Genomic DNA, 22,843 nt, shown 5'->3' on the forward strand with positions numbered 1-22,843 from the left:
TCAGCCGGGCTGTGGTCACCTGTGGGAGTGAAACGGTAAGACGCCAGAAACTGGAGAAGCGCATCATCAGCAGCAGAAGAAGTCAGAAGTTTCCGCATCTGAGCCTTATATGTGCGGACCAGTCATTCAGCCTCACCGTTTGATTGTGGATGGAACGGCGGGTCCGTGACATGCATAACGCTGTGACGAGCACAAAAATCTGCAAATTCGGAAGAGGCAAATTGTGGACCATTATCAGTAACAAGAGTGGAGGGGAGGCCTTCCAAAGAAAAAATGCGGGTGAGAGCACTGGTGGTTGCCGCGGTGGTAGGCGACATGCAATGGACAATGAAAGGAAAGTTAGAGTAGGCGTCAATTACGAGGAGCCAATAAGTACCTAAAAAGGGTCCCACAAAGTCAGCATGAATGTGCTCCCAGGGCTTCTCAGGCGAAGGCCACGGTGACAAAGATGACTTCAGGGCAGCGGCCTGTGACGCACAAGGGCTGCAGGCAGCGACCATGTGTGCTATTTCAGAGTCGATGCCAGGCCAGTACACATGACGGCATGCCAGAGATTTTGTGCAAGACACACCTCAGTGCCCTTTGTGAAGGAGGCGCAAGACCGAAGCACGCAAAGACGCAGGTACCACAACACGCGGAGAAGCATTGTCAGTGGAAAGGAGGATAACACCATCCCTAGCCGTGAGGCAGTAGTGCAAAGCGTAGTTATTCTGCAACGGATCAGAAGTCGTAGCGGACAGGCGATCTGGCCAACCCTTCTGAATACAGAGTAAAACCCGGGAGAGGGTAGGGTCAGAACCCGTAGCAGCTGCCAGCCTGTCCCCAGTGATGGGGAACCCGTCCACAACCCGCTGTTTGGCAACATCCAGGTGGAAACACAAAAGTTCGTCCCTATCGAATGCCAGATCAGGACCCATGGGAAGGCGAGACAGAGCATCAGCATTTGCATGTTGAGCCGTTGGCTGGAAATTGAAACGAGACAAGTAAAGAGCCCAACGCTGGAGGCGGTGTGCAGCCTTGTCGGGAAGTAACGTTGATGGATGAAACAAGGAAACAGGTGGTTTGTGATCAGTAACAAGATGAAACTTTGAGCCATAGAGAAAAACACCAAACTTATGAAGAGCATAGATAATGGCCAAAGCTTCTTTTTCAATTTGAGAATACTTTTGTTGGGCATCCATGAGCGTTTTGGAGGCATAAGCAATGGGTTGTTCTGAACCGTCAGAAAAACGATGCGCAAGGACTGCACTGACCCCGTATTGAGAGGCGTCTGTGGCAAGATCAAGATGTTGGCCAACAAGAAGTAGCCAGGGACGGGGCCTGTTTCAGCATAGTCTTCAATTTCTGGAAAGCCGCATCACATGACGCGGACCAGTGAAAAGGCACGTTTTTATGCAACAGGTGATGCAACGGCTGAGCCACCGAAGCCGCAGATGGTAAAAACTTGTGATAGTATGTTATTTTCCCCAAGAATGCCTGCAGTTCCTTAACAGATGTGGGGCGAGGAAGGGCATCGATCGCAGCGACAGTTTGCTGAAGTGGACGAATACCACCCCGAGAGAGTTGAAACCCCAAGTACGTGATAGATGCCTGAAAAAATTGTGATTTCTGGAGATTACACTTAAGATCGGCAGTCTGTAAGACATGAAAAAGTGTGCAGAGATTTTGAAGATGTTCTTCAGTGGTGGAGCCAGTGACAACAATGTCGTCCATGTAATTGATACACCCAGGGACAGGGAGCAATAATTATTCCAAGAATCGCTGAAAGAGAGAAGGGGCGCTAGCAACACTGAATGGCAAGCATTGGTATTGATAGAGGCCGAAAGGCGTGTTAAGGACCAGAAACTGCCAGGAAGCAGCATCGAGAGGAAGTTTATGATAAGCTTCTGACAGGTCAATTTTAGAAAAATACTGGCTTCCAGCAAGTTTAGTGAACAGTTCTTCAGGACGGGGCATAGGGTAAGTGTCGATGAGGCATTGAGCATTTACAGTGGCTTTGAAATCGCCACAGAGACGAATATGACCATTTGGCTTAGCAATGACAACAACAGGAGAGGACTACTCACTGGAAGTGACAGGAAGCAAGACCCCTAAAGTAGAGAGACGATCCAACTCCCGTTTTACCCAATCACGGAGGACCACAGGAATGGGCCGAGCCCAAAAAATCTTAGTCCGAGCAGTGGGTTTGAGTGTGATATGAGCTTCAAAGTCGTTTGCATGGCCTAACCCAGGAGAAAAAAGGGACGAAAATGTCGTCGACAAGGAATCCAGTTGGGCATAAGGAATAGCATCAGAGACAATATTGACAGAGTCATCTATGGAGAACCCAAAAACGCGAAAGGCATCGAAACCAAAAAGATTCTCTGCGTTACTCTGGTCGACCACAAATATGGGGACAGTGCGAACGATGGATTTGTAAGATACCTCAGCATTTAACTGTCCCAAGAGAGAAATCTTCTGTTTATTGTATGTCTGTAATTGCTGAGTGACAGGTGACAGGAGTGGAGAACCCAACTGAAGATACGTCTGAGAATTAATTATAGTGGCAGCAGAACCGGTATCCACCTGCATGCGAACATCTCGACCAAGGATTTGGACAGTGAGGAATAACTTCCGTGAAAGGTAAGAAGTGCAATTGACAGGTAACAGAGAATCAGAATCAGCGTCATGTTCATGAACATCATGTATGCGGTCGGATTTGCAAACGGAAGACACATGACCTTTCTTTTTGCAATTGTGACACACAGCCCAACGTTGGGGACAATCCTCGCGTGAATGTCTCGTAAAACAACGCGGACATGAAGGAAGTTGCCAGGGGTTTTGCTGCAGTTTCTTAGTGGGTTGTTTACAGTTAGGCCAAGGCTGCACGTGGTAGTGCACTGCAGCCACGTCGGCCGGCGGGGACGCGCCGCACGCGTCGTCAACAGCGCACAGAGGTTGTATTTCCCGACATCACCCCACTCCTCTATTTGCGCCCCAGTGGCACGAGGAATTTCAAAAGACTGCGCAATGGAGAGAACTTCATCTAGAGTCGGATTTGCCAACTGAAGGGCATGTTGCCGAACTTCTTTGTCGGTCGCCGACCGGATAATAGCATCCCGTACCATGGAATCGGCATAGGATTCTTTGTGAATGTCAGTAACAAATTGACACTTTCGACTGAGGCCGTGAAGTTCAGCAGCCCAAGCGCAATTGGATTGATGTGGCTGTTTTTGACAACGATAAAAGGCAACACAAGAGGCTACCACATGTGTTTGCTTTTGAAAATAGACAGACAGAAGTGAGCACATTTCAGCAAAGGACAAAGACACAGGATCCTTCAGAGGAGCCAATTGCGACAACAACCGATACATTTGAGGTGAAATCCAGAAAAGGAACAGAGACTTACATGGTTGTTCGTCCGTGACATGAAATGCCAAGAAGTGCTGTCGAAGACGTTTTTCATAATCAGACCGGTCTTCCGCTGTCTCGTTGTTAGGAGGAAAAGGAGGTATAGCAACGAAATCGCGAATCGCCGCTGTTAGAAGCGTTTGCTGTTCAAGGAGATTTTGCAATAGTTGCTCGACAGTAGCCATGGAAACCTGTGGGTCAATGGTGAAAAGGAAAAATCCACTACCTCATCGCCAGTTGTTATAACGTCAAGTTTAACACATATATTTCAGAACGACACAACACATATAAGTCACAGAGTAAGTTGACAAGCAAGACATGTGTACACGTTAGCATTCGAATGAGCACTGAGTCCCAGTCTAGCGGGCGCTGCTCGGCTGGCCGCTTAGGTGGCGCAGCTGCTGCATGGCTGGCAGACAGCGCCTTACGTAGAGGACACGCTAATTGCGTGGCGGCACTTTGAATGATCGGCGAGTCACAACAATTATTTTTGCTATCAGGTCCAATGTTTCCAGACTGTATACTTCATAACAGAGCAAGGTAGAACCATCCTACTTGTTCTTGTACCAATCCTTACATTTAGCTACTCTTTTATTCAAGTAGGAATTCATAAAATTTTATTGTTCACATTGTCATTTCTCAATTACTGATGACAACAGTCTAATTAATTTACCTGAAATTCATAGTGAACAGATGTCTGTTCGATATAATCTGCTGGAAGCTCTCATTTGCCTCTTTTCATTAAAGATCTTACTTTTTCAAAAAATGTTATGTATCAAAAATTGTCCATAATCAAAGATCTTGTGTTGTAGAACATTCAAATCTTAAGTAATGGTTGTTTCTGAAATGTAATACCATAATTTATAGCTCAGAATTTTCTGACTCCAAAAAGTCTACTTTCACTAGGAAGCTTATTAATTTGCCAATTGTTCCATCTGAAAAATTTCATTTTTTAACCATTTTTTGCAGCTTCTGTGAGTCCCTGCAGAAGTATAAGTAATATCACAAAATGGTATTTATAAGTTTGCCCATTTTTTCTGATCATAAAGTTCATAGTTAAATAGACTTGCTCTTTTGCTTATTATTATTGTATTTGCTCATTACACAGCCCAGTCATATTAATGTGATCACCTGTCAAGTGCCCAGATAACCAGCTATTGCAGAGTCGACCACTGTAAGATGCACAGGAAGAGAATCAGTGAGGTTCTGGAAGGTACCAATAGGGATATGGAGCCATGCTGATTCCAGCACTGTGGACAGTTGCATTAAGTTTCCATCCATAGCTCAAACAGCCCAATCGAGGTGGTCCCATAGATTCTTGAATGGGTTTAAATGTAGAGAGCTTGGTGGCAGGGGATTATGGTAAACTCATCCTGGTACTCTTTGAACCATGCGTGTACACTGCAAGCTGTGTGATACATTGTGTTGTCCTGCTGGTAGATGCTGTAGTGCCGAGGAAAAATAAACTGGGTGGTGGGGATGGACACGGTCCCCATGTATAGATGCGTACTTCTGTTGATTCACTGTGCCTTCCAGAATGATGGTATCACCCAGAGAATGCCATGAAAAAATTCCCCACACTATTCCCACCTTGTTTACTTTCAGACATTTCATACCATACATGTCAATACACATCTGTGCGATGAAGCAGAAAACATGATTCACCTTAAAAGGCTACCTTTCACCATGTAGTGGACATCCAGTTGCAGTACTGTCATGCAAATTACAGCCTTTGTTACCAATGAACAGCAGTCTGCTTGAGTGCATGAACCAGGTGCCTGTTGCAGAGGCCCATAAGCAGCAACATTCACTAAATGGTCGTTGAGAAGACACTGTTGCTAGCCCCTTGGTAATCTGGGCAGTCAGGTGTTCAACAGCTGCACATCTGTTCACCTGTACACTCCTCCACAATCATTTTTCATCACTGTACTCTATGGTCCCTGGAGCACCACAGTTGTCTTGGCTGCAGTTTCTATTGCCATTTTGCTATGAACAGCATACTTTAACCATGATGGCACAGAAACAGTTCAGAAATTAAGCCATTTTGAAAATGCTTCAAACCTTGGCCCAAAAGTTAATGATTGTACCCTTTAGGATGTCTTATAAATCACTTCCTTTCCACAATATGACTGCGTTTGCACTGTTTTCCACTTCCCCCAAAAAGCTGTAATATATCCTCCACTGCTAATGCTGCCACCAGCCAAGTGTGAATGGTTATTGCATGTTGATAACACCGGTATTACACTATCAAATTTCTTTGTCAAAGATTTGATCAAAGATATGATCAAATATTCCGTCAAGTATATTAGACAAAGATCTTTAACATAGTGCTAGAAGGGGTATTACACTGTCATCATATTTTTCGTCAAAGTTCAAGATAGCTGACAACAATAACTTGCTTGTTATTAACCGCAGCAGTTGCATGTACCACAATTGCACTCTGTGCATCTGCGGAAGAGAAGCAGGGGGAAAAAGGAAACATACCTGTGTGAAGCCGTGGGTTTTACGACGACACAATGGAAGCATTCAACAAAACTTGTTATGTGAGCTTGTAGTGGAGGGCATCAAGTCGTACATCAATTACTTAAGAATGGATGAGCATACATTTCTGTATGTGCTCAGTGAAGTGTATCCTCATATCACAAAGCACAATATTCACTTAAGAACTGCTACATCTGCAGAAGACAGGCTCACTGTAACACTCCAATTCCTTGCTACAGGAGAGGGTTGGGTTAGGTTAGGTTAGGTTAGGTTAGGTTAGGTTAGGTCAGGTCAGGTCAGGTCAGGTCAGGTCAGGTCTGGTCTCCAATCGTCTTAATCTATTTTTGTATTCAGGGTGCCTCACGTTGTAAAGTGCCTCATCAGCTTCATACATCTCTATTAATTTTGTAGTTGTCGGCACACACCAATTGTATTTACCGGCAATGTTTATAAAAACACTACAGATGAGAGAATGCTGCAGCGATGGTAGTGTTCCACGTGGTAACAGGTCACATTGCAGTGAACAGAAGACAAGCGACTTCTTTGATCAAATCTACAGCGAGGCTCTAGATTTGATCAAATATTGGACAACATATGACAAAGTTCCCTATTACACCATCAAAGATTTTTGACAAAGAAATTTGATAGTGTAATACCGGCCTAAGACATAGACAGTGGTCGCATTAATGTTAATAGACTGTGTATTTGTATCTGCTGATTTTGCTCTCTCTCCTGTTAAAAGTTAAAATATAATAACATATTTTAATTTTTATTACTATGCACATCAATAAGCAGTTTGCAGCTCAATCCATCAATAAGTGTGTGGCAGTCATTCACAACATCAACATCAACATCAACATCTACATCCAAACTCTACAAAACATTGTGAAGTGCATGGCAGAGAGTACATCCCATTATATCTGTTATTACGGTCTTTTACCATGTCATTGACATGTGGCGTGCGGGAAGAATGATTGATTGAATGCCTTTGTGCACACTGTAATCAGTCTAATCTTGTCTTTGCAATCTCTATGAGAGTGATACATAAGGGCTTAAAATAATATTCCTAGATTTATCATTTAAAACGGGTTCTAGAAAATTTCTGAGTAGGTTTTCATGGGATAGTTTGCATCTATCTTCAAGCGTCTGCCAGTTCAGTCCTTTCAGCGTCTTCATGAAACTTTCCTATTCGTCAAACAAACCTATGACCATTCATGCTGCCCTTATTTACTTTCATTCAGTACCCCTGTTACTCATATATGGAACATCTTCCACACCCTTGAGCAATATTCTAGGATGGCTCGCATAACTTTTTGTGTTCAGTCCCTGTTGTAGACTGGTAGCATTTTCCTAGAATTCTACCAGTGAACTGCTGTCTGCCACCTACTTTAGTTACAACTGAGACTTTGTGATCATTCCATTTCAGATTGCTGCAAATTTTTACACGCATGTATTTGTATGAATTAACTAATTCCAACCGTGACTCATTGATATCATAGCCACAGGATCAGTACACTTTTTTTTCATTTTGTGAAGTGAACAATTTTACATTTCTGGACATTTAAAGCAAGTTGTCAGTCTTGGCTCAGCTTTGAAATCTTATCAACATCATACTGAATATTTGTGAATTTTCTTCAGACATTACTTCATTGTAGATAACTGCATCATATGTGAAAAATCTGGGGTTACTAGTAGTATTGGCCACAAAGTTATTAATATACAACATGAACAGTGAGGGTTCCAACACATTTTGATGGGGCGCACCCGAAGTTACTTCAACATCTGTCGATGACTCTCCATCTAAGCAAGATAACATTTTGTGTCCTCTCTATGAAAAAATCATCAATTCTGTCACACATTTCACTTGAGACTGAAGTGTCCTTGGCCAGTTGTGTACTAAGACAACAATTTTATCCATTTATTGGAGTAGCAGCTGTTTGTTTATTCACCATAAATTAACTCAGTACTGCTTTAGAGAACGAGGATGATGACAAGCCATGTGTAGAAATAAGTACAACCACAATGCCCTCCTATGATGGTGCATAGCAGCTGCTCAGTATGATGAATCCCACAATTGTCATTAATACTGATGGGCAAGGAGCTGCTGTGAATGTGGGTCCCAAGAGGCCATGGGCTCATAGACAATCAAAAGGGCAGGGACAGTGAAGCATAGCTTTCTGGAGCAGCTGTGATCCTGGCGAAGGTGCGAGACGGAACTGTCCTATCAGTAGTGGCTGCAGCAAGTGTTGTGGTCCATTGCATAGGTGTGAGGATGTTGCTGGCAGTTGATCTGGGGCCCAGAGCTGAACTGTCCATCAATTAGTTGATCAGCAACATAAGTACCCTTTAGTGGATGATTACAGGTGCAGTGTCACATGGACATGTGGCCACGTAGACTCAAGTAGGTGCCTGTGGCAGCAGTGCTGCTTACTATGACCTTGTGCCACATATCAGTGACGCTTGTGTCTCCAGACACTGTGGGAGCTGCAGGAGGCTTGGGTGTAAACAGGTCCATGACTCTTCAGTTGACAAACAACCTCCTGAGGTAAGGCTGGGGCATATCTCACCCATGAAGTATATCAGCAGGTATGGTGGCCAGATGTGCAGGGGCTGAGCCTGAAAAGTGCGGGTTGGGTTTCACATGATGTATGGAGGAGGTCATTCTGTTTGAGATATCTCATTGCATTTGAGTTCAGAATACGTTCTATGATTCTACAACAAATGGATGTTAGTGATATTGGACAGTAACTTTGTGGGTCACTTCTGTTACCATTCTTGAAGATGGATTAGACCTGTGCTTTCTTCCAGCTACTGGGTACAGTTTTTTGTTTGAGGGATCTATGCAAGATTGTAGTTAAGAGAGGGGCTAATTCTGCTGCAAATTCAGTATAGAATCTGATAGGGATTCTGTCAGACCCTGGAGCTTTGTTAATTTTAACAGTTTGAGCTGTTTCTCAACACCACTGACAGTAATACCTATTTCAGTCATCTTTTTAGTGGCACAAGAGTTAAATTGGGGGCAACACTCCTGGGTTTTTCCATTGTAAAGGAACACTTGAAAATGAAGTTAAACATTTCTGCCTTTGCTTTGCTACCCTTAGTTTCAGTTCCTGTCTCATCCATGAATGTCTGGACTCTAACTTTGGTGCCACTAACATGACAAGAATTGCATTGGGTTTTGTGAAAGATCTTCTGATGATACTCTGCTATGGTAATCATTGGAGGCTTCGTACATCGCATGCTTGGTAGCCAAATATGTTTCATTCAACATCTCTCTATTTGTAGCCCTATGCTTCGTTTTGTAACTATGGAGGGTCGTTCCCATCATGTCAACTGTTTTTTTAAACTTGAGCCATAGTTCCTCTACATGCTCCTGTGCTGAGCCAAAAGTTTCAAGTTCCTCACTGCTATATGACACTACTGCTTCTTTATCTAGTTTACTAAGCATATAAATATTTCTACTTGTTTTAGTTGCCCTTTATGTAATGGTAAATGTTCTTGCTGCAACTGCCTCATGGTTACTAATACCAGTTTCAGTGTGGATCTCCTCTAAAAAGGGAATTTTATTTGTTGCCATTAGATCTAATGTACATATTTCTGTCATTATTGGTGATCTGAACCATCTGTCATTGGCAGTTTTCAGAGAAGGTATTTAGTAATGTTCCACAGGATGTCTTGTCATGCCCACCACTAACAAAAATTAAATTTTTGTAATTGATTGTTGGATGATTAAAGTCTCCACCTATGATTACAATATGACTGGGGAACTTATGCACTCACAAACTGAGGTTTTGTCTAGAGTTTTTGGTTACATTAGGTGAGTCTGATGGTCAACAGAAGGATCCATTTATAATTTTATGCCCACTTGTAATACTAAATCTTGCCCAAGCAATCTTGCATGCAACTTCAATTTTTAACTTGGCGGATTTAAGTTTCTTATCTACTGGTTAAATATGCCTCCTCCATTTTCCCATCCTTTCTATATATGTTTAAATTTTCCCCTAAAATTTCACTGCTGTCAACTTTGGGTTTTAATCAAGTTTCTGTACCTAGTATTACGTAAGCTTCATTGCTTTTAGGAGTGCTTCAAACTTTGTTACTTTGTTGTGAATGGTTTGGCTGTTAACCACTAGGATTTTGATGCTCTGGCCAGAGGGAGGCATTTCTGTGGATCTTACACTGACAAGTAAACCCCTTATTTTTTAAAGAAACAAACTCCCATGTATAAAACATCTTTAAACTTTTGATTATTTTACAACTGAGTTAACATGTTAGATCAGGTTTAGTTTTCGTTCTATAGACCCAAAAGTGAGATGATTCTCATGGACATGGAACATTGTCAGAAATACTCACTTCCCCGATCATTGTCAGGAGATTGCCAAGCTGTGTGAACACATTACAGTAAAATGGAATTGCTAATAAATATTTGACATTCAGCATGTAAATGAGAAAAAGCTTAGAAAAATATTGAAATTATGTTTAAAGTTTTTTTGGCAATCACTTAGGGCTCTCGTTATGAAACACTGAATGAATATAGTCTGGGTAATTTGCACACCGTTTTAAGCAGAAGCTAGTTTATCACACATAAAAATGTCTGATGTCATATATCTTGAACTATGTGTCATACAGTGATATAATTTTTCAGATACTTTCAGTGGTATATGTGGATACTGTCTGCAGACTGTGTTGTGAATAGAAGTAATAAATTAAAATGTCTTGGCTGATGCTGAAGTTTTACTGCGTGAATGTAATAAGCAATAATTTTTTTTTTCCATTCATCATATAATGTGTACGCACTTTCTACCTGTAACACTTACTTGTCTTATTGTGTTAAACTTTTAACATGATTATATCTCTTAATGAGTAGATTACAACAGAATTTTAAAATTTTAAATTTTGTCAATACTTATGTGAAATGTTGAAAATGAAATTTTTCTTGTCTCTCGAAGAGTACTGGATTCTGGGATAGTCACTTAATAATATAGATACTTGCAGGTCTCCTGCAGCTGTCATTGTCTGGACTGGATGGAAAATCACCTATTCTAAAAAACCCTTGTGTGCACACCACATGCTGTCATCAACATGGGTAGCAGCTTATGATGTGTATTGCACACCAGACCTATTTAGGAGAACCCTACAGTTCTCAACACTACGGTGCAAGTCCAGGAACTTGCAGACCAACTTTTCACAGGGCCTCTGCAGTCTTTGGTTCAACCCTTCCACTTGACTCAGCTCCTGAGCGGGAGGGGGGGGGGGGGGGAACGATCTCTTCTGGGGCAGTGTTATACGTTTTGAGATTCTTTGAAACTATGAGCAAGGCTGGTATTCTCAACCTTCACTTCCAATTACTGGAATGGTCCAGTCATGGCTTCAGAGTGTAGACAAGAGGCATCATTTGTCCCAGTGTGTGCCAGTTGCAGTTGGTTACGTCCTGTTCCTTCAGTAGCTGCCAGAATAGCCTGTTCCACATGCTGAATGAGGCCCCCAGGCATACAACTGAGTGCACATGGTGTTCCTTCCCATAAGTTTCTGCCATTTTCCTAACAGTTACCATTATTTACAACAAGTTTCAAATGTTTCCCCTTGACAGGGGCTCAACAAATGTCCCAACAGGTAAAGTGAGTCTCACTGGCTCTGATTTGGTTTCAGTATAAGATGGCACCTTGAGCTTGTTGGTTTGAGGGGTGCGCATAACATTGTGAGTTGTTCCTGTCTCCAATCCTTCCTGTACAGGATGCCTAGACCTACCATATAATGAAGATGCTGAGTCACAGATAGGCACAACAAAAAGACTATCAGAAAGTGAGTTTTTGGCCAACAAGGCCTTCATCAGAGATAGACAACATACACATAAACACTCACACAAATGCAACTTACACACACACATGACTGCAGTCTCTGGCTGCTGAGGCCACACTGTGAGCAACAGCACATGATGGGAGAAGGAACTGGGTGTTGGGGATACGGAGGAGGCTGGGCTGGGGTGGGGAAGGGGAGGGATAGCAGGGTAGGAGTGGGGGACAGTAAACTGCTGCTTGTGGGAACAGTCCTGGCAAAAGTACTATGTAAGTTGTCACATTCAAACCCTGCCGCAGTAACCCCACTGCAGAAATCGTGCAGGATATCTCGTCTCTCCTCAAATCCTTAGGCCCATCCCAGAACCTCTCCCCACAATCCATATCTCTCCTGACCCCTATCACTCCCTGCACTCCTACCTTCTACATGCTTCCTGAAGTCCATAAACCCAACCACCTAGGAAGCCCCATCGTGATTGGTCACTGTATCCCCACTGAGAGAATCTCTGCTCTCATAGACCAACACTTCAGCAAATTACCCACAACCTACCCTCCTATACAAAAGACGCAACCATTTCCTCCACCAACTCTCCATAGTCCTCTTCCTTTACCACATGGTGCCCTGCTCATCACTATTGATGCCACCTCCATTTACACTAGCGTTCCTAATGGCCATGGCCTTACCATGATTGAACACTACCTTTCCCAACACCCAGCAGATTCCAAATCTATAACCTCCTTTGTAGTTGCCATGACCAGCTGTATCCTCACCCACAATTACTTCTCCTTTGAAGGCATTACCTACAAACAAATACAGTGTACGCCTAGGGGCACTCACATGGCACCTTCCTGTCCCAACCTATTCATGGGTCATCTAGAGGAATCCTTCCTTTACACCCAGAATCCCAAACCCTCATCTGGTACAGATTCATTACTGACACCTTCATGGTCTGAATCAAGCGTGGGGACACCCTGTCCACACTACTCCAGAACCTCAACACCTTCTCCCTCATTTGCTTCACCTGGTCCTACTCAACCCAACAACCCACCGTCCTCAATGTTGACCTCCAGCTCAAAAATGTTGACCTCCAGCTCAAAGATGCCTATATCAGTAATCAGTACATCCATCCATATAAAACCTACCAACCACCAGCAATACCTCACTTTGACAGCGGCCATCCATTCCATACCAAGAAGTCTCTTTCATACTGCCTAGCCACCTGTAACCATCACATCTGCTGTCACAAGGGGTCCCACTCAAAATATACTGAGGGTCCCACTGAGGCCTGCACAGACTATAATTACCTTCCCAGCCTTGTACAAAAACAGATCTCCTGTGCCTTATCTCTCCAGTCACGCAGCACCTCCCAAACTCCCATTGTCTGGCCACAGAGAGCATTCCTCTCATGACTCAGTACCATCCAGGACAGGAGCAACTGAACACATTCTCTGCCAGAATTCTGACTACCGCTTGTCATCCCCTGAAATGAGGAATGTGCTGCCCACTATCATTCCTACCCCTCCCACAGTGGTATTCTGCCACCCACTGAATCTAAACAATGTCCTTGTCCATCCCTACACAACTCCTGTTCTCAACCCCATGCCTCATGGCCCATATCACTGTAACAGACCCAGATCCAAGACCTGTCCCTTACATCCTCTCACCAACTCCAGTCCGGTCACAAGTATCACCTATCCCATCAAAGGCAGGGCTACCTGTGAAACCAATTATATGATTTACAAGCTAAGCTGTAACCACTGTGCTGCATTCTATGTCGGCATGACAAACAAAAAGTTTTCTATCTGCATGAATGGCCACTGACAAACCATGGCCAAGAATCAGCTGGACAACCCTGTTGCTGAGCACACTGCCCAACACAACATTCTTCATTTCAATTACTGCTTCACAGTCTGTACCATCTGGGTTCTTCCCACCAATACCAGCTTTTCTGAATTGTGCAGATGGGAACTCTCCCTGCAATATGTCCTACATTCCCAAAACCCTCCAGGCCTCAACCTTCGTTAGTCCACTGGATCCGCTTTCAGGAGGATGATGGTTCAATCCCACGTCTGTCCTTCCTGATTTAGGTTTTCCGTGATTTCCCTAAAGTGCTTCAGGCAAATGCCAGGATGGTTCCTTTGAAAGGACACAGACAATTTCCTTCCCCATCCTTTCCTCATCCTGTGTGACTGACGACTTTGCTGTTTGGTCCCCTCCTCCAAATCAACCAACCAACAACTTCATTAGTCATTGTCCTTACCCATCTAGCCCCTTCCCTATTCCTGTTCCAGCACTACACAGCCCTCTATTGCACCAATATACCCCCAGTCTTTCTACTTTTCTCCTATTCCGTTAACCCTCCTCCCCTGATAAAGGCCTCGTTGGCCGAAACCTTACTTTCTGATAGTATTTTTATCTATGACTCAGCATCTCTGCTACACGGTGAGTAGCAGCTATCTTTTTCATAATATTGTTACATTCCGTCCTGGATTTTCCATTGTTGAGTTACACCTAGACCTACCATTGACATACTGCTCACAGAAGCAGACAAGTAGTGATAGATCCTGTAATTCAGTATACAGGGTCAGTATCCACAGGAGAGGATAGTACTTGAGGTGCTTTTGGTATCTCTGGTACATGATACTCTGTAGGCTTCCCAACACACCCATTCACAGCAGCATTATGTCGTGAGTTTCATGTTAATGTGTATAGCTATCAGCCTAAATGTACAGTTATGTTGTGATTCACTCTGTGGTTAGTTATCAAATTGTAAATTTCATGTTGTTAATCAGAAATAAATAAATAAATAATGTATTGTAATTATGATAGTGTAGGTGATGTACTGACATTGATATGTGAACTATATAAACCAATATATACAAGCTGATCATCACAATACAGGGTGATTCAAAAAGAATACCACAACTTTAGGAATTTAAAACTCTGCAACGACAAAAGGCAGAGCTAAGCACTATCTGTCGGCGAATTAAGGGAGCTATAAAGATTCATTTAGTTGTACATTTGTTTGCTTGAGGCGCTGTTGACTAGGCGTCAGCGTCAGTTGATGCTAAGATGGCGACCGCTCAACAGAAAGCTTTTTGTGTTATTGAGTACGGCAGAAGTGAATTGACGACAGTTGTTCAGCGTGCATTTTGAACGAAGTATGGTGTTAAACCTCCTGATAGGTGGTGTATTAAATGTTGGTATAAACAGTTTACAGAGAATTGGTGTTTGTGCAAAGGGAAAAGTTCTGGACGGCCGTGAACGAGTGATGAAAATGTAGCACGCATCCAGCAAGCATTTGTTCGCAGCCCAGGAAAATCGACTCGCAGAGCTAGCAGAGAGCTGCAAATTCCACAATCAACTGTATGGAGAGTCCTACACAAAAGGTTAGTTATGAAACCTGAACGTCAACTACCCGAGGCGATGGATCGGCCGCCAGGCAGCCTGTGACAGAGCACTTCATCACTGGCCTCCAAGAAGCCCTGATCTTACCCCCTGCGATTTTTTCTTATGGGGGTATGTTAAGGATATGGTGTTTCGGCCACCTCTCCCAGCCACCATTGATGATTTGAAACAAGAAATAACAGCAGCTATCCAAACTGTTACGCCTGATATGCTACAGAGAGTGTGGAATGAGTTGGAGTATCGGGTTGATATTGCTCGAGTGTCTGGAGGGGGCCATATTGAACATCTCTGAACTTGTTTTTGAGTGAAAAAAAACCTTTTTAAATACTCTTTGTAATGATGTATAACAGAAGGTTATATTATGTTTCTTTCATTAAATACACATTTTTAAAGTTGTGGTATTCTTTTTGAATCACCCTGTATTTCTTGTGTCAATAAATGTGAAAAGATTTCAAATGAACTTCTACAATGTTGTGGTCTTCATTTAATAATATTGTAATTAAACCAAATAATTGCATGAGGAGTGACACAATGAAAAGCAGCTACCGATTGCAGGGAACAGGTCAGTAACATTACAACGTCAACTCTGATACAGGGCTGAATTCCACAGTTGATCTATCCTTGTGTTTTGCAACCCTTGCACTTAATGCTCAGTTGGTCACTGATGTTCACTCCAGTTATCACTTCCCTATCTGACTACACTTTGTAGCGTTCGAGGAAGCTGCCTAGATGGGTGGCTAGACAGGAAAATGGGACTATACAGGCAACTGGCTGGCCTGCTGATCATCCAGTGCCATGCTGTTCTTGTTATCGAGGTTTTAATTTGTGGTTGAAACAAAGAGGGATGCTGTTATTAGTTGTAAATCTATTGCATCACATTGCATTACCACATGCTACTGCACCAGCTTAACAACTTCTTCAGTGATTTTAATGGATATAATGGATAGTGTTATGACTAACAAATTTTTCTGAGATTAAGTGACTGGGCTGATGAAATGACGCTTCAAATGGGGAAAGGCTTGGCCCATGACAGCTTGCTTGACAGACAAATCTAGTCTTTTTGCAGAGGAGATAGGGAAGCTGTTACACAATACATGTGTATACTGAATGTAAACAATAATTCATTTTTTTCTCACTAAATTCATTATTACATATTAAACACACCTTGTTCTTATACTTAAAATTATGAGCTTGACATTTGCGTAAGTCTTACCTCAAAATTTTGTGAATTTTAAGAGTGTAAAATTAACAAAAAAAATTATTTTGTTCCTCTGCCTTTCGTACCATGAGACAACTGTATTTATAAAGGTTAAGCTGTTAAAATGCACAAAATATTGAGGTAAAATTTGCGCAAATGTCAATTTACAGTTTGTAAGTGCAGGAGTAAGATGTGTTTAATTATTTTAGCAAAGAAAAAAGGAATTTGATTCAAGCAGCTAAGACTGACTAAGGCAATGGTGTAAGAAGGTGAGAGAGCATTCAAAATATTATGTCAAATAATGGAACATCCAGATGGGATGTAACAATATAATGAAAAGGACAGTCGCTACTTGCCAGAAAGCAGAGATGCTGAGTTGCAGAAAGGCACAACAAAAATACTGTCAGAAAGTTAGCTTCTGGCTTACAAGGCCTTTCTCAAAATAGACAAAACAACACACACACACACACACACACACACACACACACACACACACACACACACACACACAAATGCAACACATACAAACGTGACCACAGTCTCTGGCAGCTGTGTGTGCGTGTGTGTGTGTGTGTGTGTGTGTGTGTGTGTGTGTGTGTGTGTGTGTTTTGTCTATTTCTGACAATGGTCTTGTAGGCTGAAAGCTAACTTTCCAACAGTCTTTTTGTTGTGCCTTTCTGTGACTTAAAATATTATGTGGTGCACATGTGTTGTGACTTATGTGGCTTTTGTAGGCCCATCTGAGGTTTCGTCCTGGCTCAATAGACCATGACTGTCCTCTATCAGACTGTTTGTATTGATTTCCCCTTTACGTTGCAAACAGTTAGCAGCTAAACCCTGTTGAAACTTTTGTGTTGTTCACACTTGTTTTAATTTCTGACCTTATTGGAGGAAGAAACAATACAGCCCTCATATTTGTTTGTACCCCTACTACTCTCTCGTAATGAATTGTTGACAACAACTTTCATTAGCAAACAAATGGAAATTCTTTGGTTAATGTGCAAAAATGTTTAAATAGATGCCTACAAGACCATGTACAGAAGTTATGGAACCTGGAATTCACATGAGGCCTTACAAACTGATATCTTGGAACTTCACACAAGACATACAACTTGCATGCTTTCAGCTGAAGTTGATGGTTGGCCACTTCGTGTTAAGTCACTGACAAGTCTTACATTTCTGAATTTGTGTTACTGTTCCTGAGTGCAAATAAATCATCAGGAGGTATCTAAAATTTCTTTTGCATTGTTGTTAGTGACTGTATTTCGTGATATGAGAGGATACAGTTAATTTGTTTCCCTTTACAAAGTTATAAGGTTTTTTCAGCATTGAAACTGTAACTGAACAGAAAAAAAGTAGAAAAAAATGTGTTTACTTTTCAAATGGCACTAGTTTCATATCTAAATCTTACATATAGCAACTATAAATAAAGTTTGTAAACAAGGGAAGGCTTTGATCATTGTGTGTGTAGCTAAATCTGGGACTGCAACTGTATTACATTTCAGTATAGAAAAATAATCTGTTGATATAGCAGAGTCTAATGAGTGCTAGTGTAGTATTTGCAGTCACATCAATAATGTAAGTATTAGCACACACTAGGTAGTATAAAATACGTATTATTGAAATATGAGTCTCCTCATTCATATTATTAGTATTTGTCTTCATTTATATTTCAGATGTTACAGATAATAACAATGAGTTTGAAATGAAAGATCTCTTTGGAAGGTTCACAATGGACGTTATTGCAACTTGTGCATTTGGTGTGCAGTGTGACTCGCTGAAGGACCCAAATGATGAGTTTGTGAAAACAGCTTCAGAATTCAATGACATTTCTGTTTTGGACAGAGTTATCATACTTGCTGTACTTTTTATTTTCCCACCACTGCTGAAGTACCTACCAGTGTCCTTCTTCAATGAAAAGGTAAAGAAAAACAATGTATCAGCATTATCAATCTGCCTCACTTTGAAAAGTTTATAGAAATCGTATTTGTACTTGTAATACTTTGGAAAATATAGAAGTTTGAAAATGAATTAATCATTTACAATAGCACTGTTCAGCCAGACAGGAGTATGTCTTTCCTCTAAATTATTGGGGATGTGATGCATACCCAGAAGAAGTTGATCTATGTTATTAAAATCAAACAGTCTCTAGACATAAATTTTTCTTGTAGGAATCCATCTTTAGCATTGATAATATGTAATGAGAAGATGGGAAACATGAAATCACTATTATGATGACACTAATTTATGGTGCAATAAATAGCCAAGTTCTCATTAATTACTGTTACTGGGGCAGACTGTAAAGAAGTGGGAAGTCACTCAGGTGACATGGTGAGATCCTCAAGGATCTTAGTTTCTCCTTGTCCTTTACAACAGGTGGGTCCCTGAGATTGTGGTGACTGAAAGACCTGCTGCTCCTTTCTGACCTTAACCAACATATCCATCTTTCTTCCATAAAGCTATAGTTAATAGTTACAAAAGCTAGGATTAGTGTTTTCACTTTTATGTGTGTCTATCAGCAGTACTGGAATTTGCCCCCTGACGGTCAGTACTTATCAGCCATTCTGCTATGGTTGTCAATAGAAACATTAACTATTTGATATAACTGAAGAAGCAGCAGCTTTTCTCAAAGTAGTAAAAAAATGGTTCAAATGACTCTAAGCACTATGGGACTTAACATCTGAGGTCATCGGTCCCCTAGATTTAGAACTACTTAAACCTAAGGACATCACACACATCCATGCCCGAGGCAGGATTCAAACCTGTGACCATAGCAGCAGCGCGGTTCTGGACTGAAGCGCCTAGATCCGCTCGGCCACAGTGGCCGGCAAAGTATTAAAATTCCTTATGATTGTCTTATTAACACAATTTCTAATAGGTGTTGAATTTTGTTATCAAGTACTGAACATCCCTTCCACATCCATAAAGGTTCCTCTATATGATATGACCTACAGAACATGATGATTGAGTGAACTCTTTATAATTTCTGGCAAATATGTCCTTGTACCCAGTAACCAGGGGTGGGATTTCACTTTTACAAGTAAAAATTCTTGCAGGCATGTATTAAATGAAACAGAAGAGAAAGTGAACAAAGCTAAGAAACTGAGGGCAGGTAGGAAGTGGGGCACAAATAATCCAGCAAGAAGGTGAAGAGAAATTCATCAGAAGGAAAATAAAGTGCATCCTACTGCACTGAACTATTTTCAGCAAATATATTAACAATTTCATAGAGACTTTCAATTATGAAACTTCCTGGCAGATTAATACTGTGTGCTGGATCAAGACTCGAACTCATGAAAGGCATAGGTCTCAAGTTTGAGTCTCAGTCTGGCACACAGTTTTAATCTGCCAGGAAGTTTTGTATCAGCCCTCACTCTGCTGCAGAGTGAAAATTTCATTCTGGAGAGTTTTAATTGTATTCTTAAATTTCCACGGTTTTGCCTTTCACAGGCAAGTGCTTTAACAACATATTGTTATGTTTTTATGTATCTCTGGATGGAGAAGTCAAAGAGTTTGTACATGCTATCAGAGATTTTTTGATCTGTGCTGTGGAATGGGAATTCTGTATTAAAAATCAAGATTTGAACAAGTCAATAGTTACAAAGCAGTGCTTAACAAACAAATAAAGAATTACATGAAAAGTGGAATTCATTTGAGAAAATTAGAATTACAAAGAGACAGAATGGTGGCTGATATTTACCTTCAGAAGGCAAAATTCTAGTACTGTCAATACACTTATTTAAAACTGAAAAAACTATTCCTAGGTTCCTGAACTATTTGAGCCTTAGGGCAAGGCAAGGATCTGATGATACACAAATCCTTCAGACCAATTTCTCTACTGAACTCAGTAAGATATTTGAAAAACTATTACGCAAAATACTGCAACATGGGGTCATGCCTCTCCAGTTTTTGTTCTTTAACTGACCTTCAGAATCACATTGCAGTTACTTCTACTATCAGTATTTGTGTAATTTATTTATTTGAAGTTTTTGTTTATTTCCATTATTTGTTTTAGTCCATAGCTTTTCTCGCAAAAGTGGTCCAAGATACAAAAGATTATCGTAAGAATAATGAAAGTGCAAGGAGGAATGACTTCTTGCAATTGGTTTTGGATGCTGCTGCGAAGGAAAATGAAGACATAAAAGAGCAGCGTATCCAGGAATCAGGTAAGCTAACAGCATTATTTGATTTATAGATTTTTTCAGTGGCTTGATGATTCTACATTCTGCTTCATCTACATCTACATGGTTACTCTGCAATTCACACTTAAGTGCCTGGCAGAGGGTTCATCAAACCATTTTCATACTAATTCTCTACCATTCTACTCTCAAATGGCACGTGGGAAAAAAGAACACGTAAATCTTTCCGTTTGAGCTCTGATTTCTCTTATTTTATTATGATGATCATTTCTCCATATGTAGGTGAGTGTCAATAAATTATTTTCACATTTGGAAGAGAAAGTTGGTGATTGAAATTTCGTAAATAGAGCTCACCACAAAGAAAACCACCTTTGTTTCAGTGACTGCCACCCCAACTCGCGTATCATATCAGTGACACTCTCACCCCTATTGCACGATAACACAAAATGAGCTGCCTTCCTTGCACTCTTTCGATGTCCTCCGTCAGTCCTGCCTGGGTAAGGACCCCATACCATGCAGCAATATTCCAGCAGAGGATGGACAAGTGTAATGTTGGCTGTCTCTTTAGTGGGTTTGATGCATCTTCTAAGTGTTCTGCCAACAAAGCGCAGTCTTTGTTTCACCTTCTGCACAATATTATCTATGTGGTCTTTCCAATTTAAGTTGCTTGTAATTTTAATTCTAGGTATTTAGTCGAATTGATAGTCCTTAGATTTGTGCAATTTATCGTATACCCAAAATTTATCAGATTTCTTTTAGTACCCATGTGGATGACCTCACACCTTTGTTTGTTTAGAGCCAATTGCCACTTTTCACACCACTCAGAAATTCTCTCTACATCATTTTCCAATTGGAATTGATCATCTGATGATTTTTCTAGACGGTAAATTACAGCATCATATGCAAACAATCTAAGGGGGCTGCTCAGATTATCACCTAGATCATTTATGTAAATCAGGAACAGCTGAGATCCTATGAAACTACCTTGCAGAATGCCAGATATCACTTCTGTTCTACTCGATGATTTACTGTCTATCACTATGAACTGTGACCTCTCTGAGAGGAAATCATGAATCCAGTCACACAACTGAGATACGCACGCAGTTTGATTAATAGTTGCTTGTGAGGAACGGTATCAAAATCCTTTGGTAAATTTAGGAATATGGAATTGATCTGAAATCCCTTGATGACAGCACTCATTACTTCATGGGAATAAAGAGCTAGCTGTGTTGCACAAGAACAATATTTTCTGAATCCGTGTTGGTTATGTATCAATAAGTCATTTTCTTCAAGGTGATTAATAATGTTCGAATACAGTATATGCTCCAAATATTAATGCAAATTGAGGTCGGTAAAAGGGGCTGTAATTCTTTGGGCTACTCCTATTTCCTTTCTTGAATATTTGTGTGACCTGTGCTACTTTCCAGTCTTTAGGAACAGACCTTTCATCAAGTGAGCAGTTGTATATGATTGCTAAGAAAGGCGTTATTGTATCTGCATACTCTGAAAGGAACCTAGTTGGTATACCATCTGGACCGGAAGACTTGCCTTTCTTAAGTGATTTGATTTGTTTCACAACACCTAAGATATCTACTTTTATGTCACTCATGCTAAGAGCTGTTCTGGTTTCGAATTCTGGATTATTTACTTTGTCTTCTTTTGTGAAGGAATTATGGAAAACTTTATTTAGTAACTCTGCTTTAGTGGCACCATCATCGGTAACATTTCCATTGCTATTGTGCAGTGATGACATGGACTGTTTTTGCCACTGGTGTACATTACATACAACCAGAAGCTCTTTGGGTTTTCTACCATATTTTGAAACAATGTTTCACTGTGGAAACTATTAAAAGCATCTTGCACTGATGTCTGCACTAAATTTCGAGCTTCTGTGAAACTTAGCCAGTCCTCGGGATTTTGCATTCTTCTGAATTTGGCATGCTTTTTTGTTGCTTCTGCAACAGTGTTCTGATGTGTTTGTGTACCATGGTGAATCAGTCCCGTCTCTTATTAACTTATGCGGTATGAATGTATCTATTGCTGTTGATACTGTATCTTTGAATTTGAGCCATATCTGGTCTACACTTACATAATTAGTTTGGAAGGACTGGAGACTCTGCCTTAGGAAGGCATCAAGTGAATTTTTATCTGCTGTTTTAAGTAGATATATTTTGCATTTATTTTTAGTGGTTTTGGTTAATATGGTCTTGAGCCTCGCTACATGGACTTTGTGTTCACTAATCTCTGTATTCGTCATGATGCTCTCTATTAGATCAGGATTATTTGTGGCTAAGAGGTCAAGTGTGTTTTTGCAACCATTTACAATTTATGTGGGCTCATGAACTAATTGTTCAAAGTAATTCTCAGAGAAAGCATTTAGTACAATTTCAGAAGATGTTTTCTGTCCCCCACCGGCTTTGAACACGTATTT

At 41.1% G+C, this 22,843-nt stretch overlaps 1 protein-coding gene across 5 annotated transcripts in view; it reads left to right on the forward strand.

Moving 5' to 3' along the window:
* Positions 1-22,843, forward strand: part of LOC126475062 (cytochrome P450 9e2-like) — a 122,860-nt gene that overhangs the window by 73,706 nt on the left and 26,311 nt on the right. For all 5 annotated transcript variants that reach the window (XM_050102621.1, XM_050102617.1, XM_050102616.1 and 2 more), the window contains exons 4-5: positions 17,950-18,194; positions 20,289-20,439. In XM_050102621.1, the coding sequence (XP_049958578.1) occupies positions 17,950-18,194; positions 20,289-20,439 (396 nt within the window). The remainder of the gene's footprint in view (positions 1-17,949; positions 18,195-20,288; positions 20,440-22,843) is intronic.

Source organism: Schistocerca serialis, chromosome 4 (assembly GCF_023864345.2).
Source record: "Schistocerca serialis cubense isolate TAMUIC-IGC-003099 chromosome 4, iqSchSeri2.2, whole genome shotgun sequence".
Taxonomy (NCBI): domain Eukaryota; kingdom Metazoa; phylum Arthropoda; class Insecta; order Orthoptera; family Acrididae; genus Schistocerca; species Schistocerca serialis.